Genomic DNA, 10050 nt, shown 5'->3' with positions numbered 1-10050 from the left:
AGGAACTTACCCAAGGAAGAATTCACCCAAAAGCTCTGCAAATAGCCCACACAAACATTCTCTAAATTTAGAATTTGTGAATGGAAAGAATGGTTCGAAATTGGGAAAATATAAGATTTTCTGTTCAGCCATCCTTGCATCCGTGATGAAAGGGTCACATATGTGGAGCCACTTGACACCTCACTTCCTTGGATTTGCAGGACCGCGTAGGCGAACAAACACCTGCAGAAACGGGACACTAGAAACTAGCGAAATTGGGTTTTTCACCATGTTAAACCCAATCCATCCGAGACCTTCCAGATACAAACCAAATATCAAAACCAATGTAAAAACATGCTACAAACTCACCCGTGCCCTCAGAATTTCAAATGGAGGTCATCTTGAGACTGTCAACCCCCAAAACCCCAAAATCATGTTTTTAACCAAATGCCCAAAATGCTCCCAGCGCCTCGGGAACTGAATCCACACCACCAAGTTATAAATGACTCTCCGAATCTCATGGAATAATAAAAAACCCCAAAAATGTTGATTTACCCAAAACTCAACAATTTTCACTTAAAGCCTCTAATTTCCTCAATCTGTAACCAAGACTCGCCCGACTACCTCAGGAACCGTTTCACCCATCTCCACAAGTCAAACACGCTCTGACGGAGATAGGGGAAGGATCAACAAGGTAAAATGGTCAAAATGCCTAAATGATCAAGCGGGTCGTTACATTAGATACCAACTTAATAATCGTTCATCCTCGAACGGAGAAGAAATAAAATGAAGGAAAGGTACCTGAGTTTGTAAAGAGGTAGGGATATCTGGTATGCATATTGTACTCGATCTCTGAAGTAGCAACCTCAACTAGACGGTGCTTCTATTGCACCTTAAATAAAGCTATCTCTTTTGATCTCAACTTTCTAACTTGCCGGTCCAAAATAGCTACCGGCTCCTCCTCGAAGAATAGATTCTGATCAAATAATACCGAGTCCCAGTGGATGATATAAGAGTCGTCTGAATGGTATTTCTTCAACATAGATACATGGACCACCAGATGAACACTTGACAAACTTGTTGGCAAACCAACCTCATAAGCAACCTCACCAATACGACGAAGAACCTTGAAAGGGACAATAAACCACATGCTCAACGTACCCTTCTTCCCAAATCACATCACACCCTTGATGGGTGAACCTTCAACAGAACCTGATCGCTAACCATGAACTCCAAATGCCGGACCTTCCATTCCACATATTCCATTTGCCTACTCTGAGCTCTAAAATACTTTTCTTGAATCAGCTTCACACAATCCAAGGACTTCTTTAACATATCAGTACCCCAAGGTCTCACCTCAAAAGCATCAAACCATCCAATCGGAGAACGACATCTCCTATTATATAAATCCTCAAATAGAACCATGTCAATACTCAAGTGATAGCTGTTATTGTACGTGAACTCTGCCAAAAGTACAAACTTGTCCCAATGACCACCAGAGTAAATCACACTAGCTCGAAACATATCCTCAACACCTGAATAGTCCTCTCGGACTAATGTAACAACGTGTTTGGTCGATATGGTGCTTTTGACCTATTTAACCCCGTTGACCCTTTCTCGAGCCCTATTAGTACGATTGTGACATATAGGGATGGGTGGCATCATTCCCGAGGTAATTGGGTGTGTTTTATGATGACTTATGATAAATAAAACATTAAACTGAAAAAAATGGTTGACCGGCAGTTGAATTTTGGGTAAACAAACCTTTTTAAGAAATTCATTGATTTCAGTGGACCGAAGGGTCGATTATGACTTGGTGGGATGTTCAGTTCAGTTTTTGAGGCACTCGGGAGCATTTTGGGTTATTGGTAGGAAAGTTGGTTTTTGCCATTTGGTGTTGACCCAGTAAAATATACCTCCAATGGAAATTCCGAATTCGCGAGTGAGTCTGTAGCTTTTTTTAGTATGTGTAATTATGTTTGGTTTGCATCAGGGGTGTCGGGTGATTTTCGAGTTTTGGGAAGAACTTGGTGAAAAACCAGGATGTTTTTGGTGGCTAGTGTCTCACTCCAGTGAGACTAGGTACGCCCCGCCGGACCTACCTCATCGAGGCCAGATCTGAGGGCACATAAAAAGGGATTCCTTGGGAGTCTGCTCTGGCAAACGTATTCTACTGGAGCTGATGCACTATAGCGGACGCTTACCGCTAGAGAGGATGCACGACATCAAACTTTTTCCACTGCAGCAGAAATCGCTGATTCAAAAAGTCATTAAATGCTAAGTTTAACCCTTCATTTCCCATTCCCAAAATTATTTCTCCTTAGTGTCTCTAAGGCGATTTGAAGTTTTTTCAGTGGATCCTTCTTAGGGTAAGTCTCTCTAACCTTGTTATCAATTATTTACCTTTCCTAAGATTAAATCAATGGTGGAAATCTAGAAAACTAGTGGATGAAGATGAGTCTTAACCTCTCGTTTATTATTTGAATTTTAGTCATCAAATATGAGATTTATTGATGGATTTGACTAATCTAAGTATGGAATTTCATTAATTAGCAACCAATAGGCTTGAATCTTTCATTCTAGTTGAGAATTTGAATATGGAAAAGCTAGGGTTTATGCCTAATTTGGGGTTTTGCTTGGAATGATGATATTGATCAATACCCTGGCTATGTTGGCAATTGGAGAGAAGAATTGAACTTCTAGAACGTTGGGTTACTAATTCCATCTCAGAGATATCGATTTTACTTCTGTGGGCCTATTTTCCCTCCTTTACTTAGTTGATTATGATTCAAATGGGTGTATAGCAATATGGGTACCGTTATTTCTCATTTCTAACTTAGAATTCAATAATGGTTAGACTTTGAGTATTCAGAGGCTCTTTAGAAGGGCAAGCCACATATCTGATTGTTCGTTGCACCGACTCGACAAAGAGGTCGCTTACAGCCTACCTTTCGGTTCAACTTCAGTTAGCGAAGCATATGTATAAGTTATTTATTGATGGAGAAAACATGTTAAGCCTTCAGGTATGAAGTTGGGATGGATATTCTAAGGTTGCTATGGTGATGACTTGTAGGCTTGTCGTCTCATTTATTGTGATTTGGCTTGTTGCCATATGCGTGTCTTGGGCTTGTTTCTTAATTGCTATGTTGTTGTTGAAATATGTTTGTCTCTCACTTACCTGGTCATTTATTATTGATAAAGGAAGAATTAGATTTGGTATTGAAACATGTAGAGGCACGAACGAGATTGGATTATGGCTTACAATTGAGGTTGATATCATACATATCATTCATACACATTCTACATTATTCATTGATATGAACGGTGATTTAATATTAATAATGATTAGTGGGAAAGTGAAACATTCGATGTTTCATATTGTGGTGTTTGCAACATACATATTTCATATGGCACCTTCTGCATACATATTAAATGGTGTTACCTATGTGTTCCGAAGGAAAATTGTTCCGGACGTGTCATTGCATAGATTTGGGAATAACCTTGAATGTAGTTGATTTATGGAAGTTGTTATGTTTATTCACCCTCACGATTGTTGTTGAAATTGACATTCATGGTTGCACTTAATCCAACATTTCTTATAATACTGTGATGTGGTTTAAAATGGAGAAAGTGAAGGAGGAAAGTCATCTCTGGGTTGTGAGTGGGTGACTATGGATATATTTTATATAGTAGCCATCTCTGGGCTGTGTGCAAAATGGCTAGTGTTGTGGAAGCCACCTCTAGGCTGTGGGCAGTGTGGCTGGTGTTGTGGAAGCCATCTCTGGGCTGTGTGCGTAGTAACTGGTACAAGGACTTCGTGGGTCCCCATGGCTCATTACTATGGAGATGTGGAGGTTTCCGTCCATAGCATGTGTGTATAGTATCAGACAGTTGGGCAGTGCATTGCATTGCATCGCACATGCATTCATATCTCTAATTCTAGTCATTCCCTTTATTGTATTGCATGTACCGTTTCAGTATTGATTCCTTGGTTGATGATTCTTTTGAGATGCTACTTGCTTGCAAATCACTTACCTAGACACTTGATGGATTCGAGGACTAGAGGTTTTCGCCTAGGCTATGACTATAGACTACTGAGATCTAGTGTGGTTCACATTACTGCATGTCTTACCTGGATTTGCTTAGTGACTGTATTTGACTGCTTATATGCCTATCTTTGTGCTCCTTTCTTTTATTGTTATCTAATTGTTATCGGTCTATGATGCCTACCAGTACTTGTTATTTGTACTGATGCTACCTTGCAGCATTTTTTTTTAGTGCAGAGTTTGTACATATTCCATTTCATTTTGTACAGATTCCACTTCAGGCCTTCGTGGGTAAGTTCCTGAGGCATTCAAATCGAGTTTCCAGGGCGAGCCATGTTTCGATCCGCTGCCCGAAGATTCTCCTATCCCTCTATCCTTATTTCCATTTTGAGACGAATATTTTATTTTCAGACTTATATTTTCTAGACAGATGAAAGTAGTTACTCTTGTAATATTCAGACTAGATCCCGTGGGTAGTTGTTGTAATTTTGCATGATTATCTATCTATTATTTGAGACTGCTTACCTTCTTATTTACTTATTATGTTGATTTGGATATTGACCAGGTGGAAAAGGTAGGTGCTCGCGCGATCTGTGTTTTTGGTCGGGACAAGTTAGTAGCAGAGCCCAAGGTTACCTGATCTATAAGTAGAAGAGCATATCTAGTAGAGTCTTGCGGATCGGTATGATGAGTTATATACTTATCTGCGAGAGGTTATAAGACATTTAAAACTTCCAATTCTTTCATTCCTTCGTGCTACTTCATTCAAATTGGTATCTAGTCAATTCAAATTGGTATTTGAATTTTTTTCTTATTCTCTCACGAATGGTGGGAACTCATCCATATAATTCTCATATGAATAGTTTTTCTATGACGTGTTGTGGTATGGTATGAGATGTGTCATTCTTATTCGGACGTGTGACCAAATTCAGTTTCTAGTTATGGCTTGAGGATTCAGTTTGTGTGGGATCGTGGTTAAGACTGGTTTATTATGGAGGTTTTCTAGAGAAATGGGAGATATGGTATAGAGGGCCACTTGATCTCCATGTTTTCAGCGTTGGGTTGCACGAAAGTCGCAGAAGTGCATTTGTGGCTCGACAAGAATGATTTGTTGGAGGTATGTCTAATTTGGGAAAAGGTTCAACATTGTCAAGGTATTATGATGGTTTGCTTGGAGCGAGTGTACCAATAGCAGGACAACGACTTAGTAGTGGCAGTGTATTAGATGTCAATATATAAGCATGAGTGTAAATTTGGTAAGGATCATCAAATTTGGCAAGAGGATAGTGACCGCGTGTAATAAAGAACAGAAGTTGAGAATAAGGACATGAAGGATGACTTTTTTGGAAAACGTGTAGCAAAGTAAGATCTCTTAGGTTATATTAATAAGTGTACTTTTTATGTTATGGAACAGACGCATAAAGAAGAGGATTTGGATAGATCAATCTCCGCTATTAGGGAGGGAACAATTGGTATCTGACATGTTCGTCAGGATAAGGTTGCAATTTGTACGAGAATGGATTTCGTATTCGGTCATGAAAAGTTAAGTTGGGCAATAACGTGGCAATATGGTAGTGGCCGTAGAGTAAGAACTAGTGGTTTGTGGGTTCTTCCAGGAAATTAGTTATTAGTTCTAGATCAGAAAGAAAGGTTAATTGTGACGGGTGGAGACTTAAGATGTTGGGCAGCTGTGGACCTGGTCCTTCAGTAAAGAGTGCGTTCAACGGGTCTTCGTGTTTGGAGGAATGGTAAGGGGGTCGTAGAATCATGAGCTAGTTGATTTGAGAGTTATGTTGTGGTCATACATGGTAGAATAGATATAAGGGTTAAGTGTTGAGTTGGTATGTTGGGTTATGCCGAGGCCAATGGGAGCCAGTGGTTGACTAATAAAAATGACTATAGTGTTAGACAAGTGAGAAGTTTTAGTACTCAAGGAGCTATCAGGTGTTGCATCTACTCTTAGACAAAGGGTGTGAGTATTGTACCGATTTTGTAAGTTTCGGCTAGTTCCTGCTATTGTTGGTGTTATGACTTTGTGGAATTGAACGAATAAGGGGGATAATCGCATGATTTGTTAGAGGTTTTCCTGTTCGACAGGTAAGACAAGTGGTGATTTTTCGCAGGCGAGTAGCGTTATGGGAATTTAACCAAGGGCACCTTGGTGGAGATACATGAGGACATTAGTAGCACTGTGTATGTGATACGCCGAATTTAAAAAGTAATCAGTTTTAGAGTTGAGTGAGGTAAGGGGACTCTAGGGTGTAGTGTGTGTGGCATACTACTATCTCCAGGATCGACTCGGCTCGTTGCAAGACATATGAGTATAAGGTATACTATTGAGTGATTTCGAGTAATGGTTAAATGGTGGCGGTGAATGTGAACTGATAGAAATTGAGGAATTGAAGTTTCAAGAAAAGGTATAGCTGATCGAGAATCGGTAGGAATATGGTACATCATCGAGATTATTTAGGTCAGTTTGGATTGGGGTTTTGTTTTTTTCCATATTTTAGATGTGGTGTGACTGTCGAGTACGCTTAAAGACGGAAGTCTACAATGGGCTATGTGATATGACGAAGTTCCGCGAGGTTTCATTATCAGCGACTACTGAGAAGCAAATTTCAGGTAACCGACACATTAAGGATTATGGAAGTGGCTTGTGTGGTACACAGTTGGGTAATTTTGTAGCACTCGTCAATGGATGAGTTAGTGGGGCTTAAAGGAAAGGAGTTCTGGAAAACCCTATAATGTGAAGGCTAGATTTATATTTTCGAGATGAGACCGTATTCGTGGTAATGTATTGTGTTGCAAGTAATATTAACTGAATAGCTTGGGTGAGCACTTTTGGATATGAAGGACTTAGAAGTAGTTGCGTGAGGGTTAGAGTGGTGGTTATAATATTAGATACTTTTAGAGTTGTTATGGGCATATCAAGGTGTCACAAATGAGAATTTGATGGTTAAGGGTGTATTAAATGAGGCCGCAGATTTTGCGTTCAAATGTTCGAAATTGTGAGCAAGTTAAGGGGAAGCACGAGGAGATTTTCAGGTATTTAGAGTTCATAGGGTCTACAGATTCATTTATTGAGTGAAGTTTGAGAAACATGAATATTGCGATCCTAAGGTATGGTTCTTCAATACTAAGTTGATGACTGGTTAGAATTCAGCCTTCTGAGTTGAGGGGACATAAATGATAGAATATGCATGAGAGAAGGACTATAATTGGTCGCCACAAATGTGTGATAGGTCTGCGATTGGTGTCGAAAGGTTTGGAGTCAGTTCGGGTGACTATTGGTGGTATTAAGGTGTTTGTGCATTCATTCCAGGTCAAAATTGTTCAATTAGAGGATGGTGGGCTATATTTATAATTCCAAAAGGACTTATGGGTTTTATTTATAAAATGAGGTATGACAGGTTTCTCGAGGTTATTGGGGTTTGGAATATACTTGATGATATTTTACCGAAGGCAGCTACTCGGATAGTTATAATGGATTACATCGGAGCTTGGTAATGATTTAAGGAGGTACTATAGTTGTGAGGAGTTTGTAGAGTGGTCAGATGGCTCTTTATGGGTTCAGACTCGTCAAGGTAATCAGTGGGTATGCTTCCAGTATGATGATTCAATGATTTAAGAAGGCTTAGGCGTTGGGTTTTGAAATTAACAGACTTGGATCTTGCAAAATCGGCTTTGAGCAAGATCAATTTTGATGGAATAGTGTAGAGTTGTCAAATGTAGCAAGGATTTTATTCTGGCAAGAGTAAATCCTAGTTTCGTGCTTGTGGTGTGTGTTTATGTGTTTCTAATAAATCGTGATACGAAGAATGACTTTAGATGGTGTGAAACAAAGGTTAGTAGAATTAGAATATATTCCCGATTCAGAGTGGGCTAAGGTTTGGGGCCATGTTCCAAAGGCTGTGTAGTTTGGGAAATATTTGTGGATCCATTGATCGTGTTCAGAGGTGTGTTTTATCGTATCAAAGAATTCAAGCAGAGGCAGTTTTTATATTTAGGAATCAGTCTTGAAAGAAATTTCAAGGATAGGAAATATGAAAATTGAGTTGTTGAGCTAAGTTAAAGGAAATTTGACTGATAAGGTGAACGGGCAGTGATTTTGGCGTACTTCATACCGTGGAGGCTTTCGTGTTGTTATATTAAAGATTCTATGGTAACTATCAGCTTTCGTACTTTAATATCTGATGTAATCACCAAAATGACCCGCTTGATCGTTATAGTGCTTTTGACCCATTTAAACCCATTGACCCTTCCCCGAACCCTATTAGTACGATTTTGACCCATAGGGATGGGTGACATGGTTACCGAGGTAATCGGATAATTTTTATGATGACTTATGAGAAATAGAATCTCAAAGTAAAAAATGGTTGACCGGTAGTTGACTTTTGGGTAAACGGACGTTTTTTGGAAAACTGTCAATTCTGAGAGGTCGGATGGTCGATTATGACTTGGTGGGATGTTCAGTTCAATTCTCGAGGCACTCGGGAGCATTTTGGGTTATTGGTTGGAAAGTTGGTTATGACCATTGGGCATTGACCCTGTCAAATAGAGCTCCGATGGAAATTTCGAGACCGCGAGTGAGTCTGTAGAGTATTTTTATGTGTGTAATCATGTTTGGTTTGCATCTGGTGAGTCTCGAGTGATTGTTTGATTTTGGGAAGAACTTGGTGAAAAACCAGAAAGTTTCTGGTGTCTGGTGTCTCGACTCAATGAGACTGGGTGCGCCCCGGTGGACCCGCTTCGGCGAGACGTGGTGTGCGGGCACGGAAAAAGGGGATTCCTTAGGAGTCCTCTCCGGCAGATGGTATTCTGCTGGAGCGGATGCGCGACAGTGAAATTATTCTGCTGCAGTGGAAATCGCTGATTCAGAAAGTACATTAAATGATAAGTTTAATCCTTCATTTTCCATTCCCAAAATTATTTATCCTAAGACCCTCTGAAGTGAAGTGTTTTAAGTGGATTCTTATAGGGGTAAGTCTCTCTAACCTTGTTTTCAATTATTTACCTTTCCTAAGAGTGAATCAATGGTGGAAATCTAGAAAACTAGTGGAAAAAGATGAGTCTTAACCTTTACTTTTTATTTGAACTTTAGTCTTCAAATATGAGATTTATTGATAATCTAATTATGCAATTCTATTAATTAGCAACCAATTGGCTTGATTCTTCCATTCTAGTTGAGATTTTGAATATGGAAAAGCTAGGGTTTATGCCTAATTTGGGGGATTTGCTTTAAATGATGAAATTGATCAATACTTGGGCTATATTAGCAATTGGAGAGTAGAATTGAACTTCTAGAACGTTAGGTTACCAATTCAATATTTGAAATAATCGTTTTACCCTTGTGGGTCCATCCGCTTTTACTTAGTTGATTTTTATTCAAACGGGTGTATAGCAATATAGGCATCATTGTTTCTCGTTTCTAACTTAGAATTAGATAATGGCTAGACTTTGAGTATTCAGAGGCTTTTTTGGAAGGGCAAGGCACAGATCTGATTGTTTGTGGCACTAGCTCGGTTGTGAGGTAAGTTACAGCTTACCTTTCGGTTAGATTTCAGTTAACGAAGCCTATGTAGAAGTTAGTTGTTGATGGAGAAAGCGCATGTTATGCCTTCGGGTATGAAGTTGGGATGAATATTCTTAGGTTTGAAGCTTCGGGTATGAATATTCTTAGGGTATGAATGCCTTCGGGTATGAAGACGTGATGAATATTCAGATTTACGAGTTCAAACAATGTAATGGGGAAAAACTTTTTGAAGCTTGGGAGAGGTACAAAGAATATTTGGATAGGAGTCCAAACCATGGTTTTCCAGATCAGATTTTGAAGGAGCAGTTCTACGGAGGGTTGGATCCTATGACCCAACCAATAGCCAATAATGCTGCCAGTGGGTGTTTCATGAATAAGTCATATGCTAATATTACTAATATACTTGATCGATTGACTACACACAGTCAAGCATGTCATTCGAGTAATTCAGATGGGTTATCACTTGGGGCATCATTGATTCAAAATATTGTG

General features: G+C 39.4%; 1 protein-coding gene across 1 annotated transcript; it reads right to left on the bottom strand.

Annotated features, from left to right (window-relative positions):
* Nucleotides 1–862: 862 nt before the first annotated feature.
* LOC132630834 (uncharacterized) lies at nt 863–1503 on the bottom strand. Its single transcript, XM_060346435.1, has 2 exons — nt 1192–1503; nt 863–1105 (listed from the first exon to the last, which is right to left on the bottom strand). Exons 1-2 carry the CDS (start codon nt 1501–1503, stop codon nt 863–865), a joined length of 555 nt encoding a protein of 184 aa, XP_060202418.1.
* Nucleotides 1504–10050: the final 8547 nt, after the last annotated feature.

Source organism: Lycium barbarum, chromosome 3 (genome assembly GCF_019175385.1).
Source record: "Lycium barbarum isolate Lr01 chromosome 3, ASM1917538v2, whole genome shotgun sequence".
NCBI lineage: Eukaryota > Viridiplantae > Streptophyta > Magnoliopsida > Solanales > Solanaceae > Lycium > Lycium barbarum.
The sequence above is the reverse complement of the archived record's forward strand: the minus strand, read 5'-3'. Positions and strand labels throughout refer to the sequence as shown.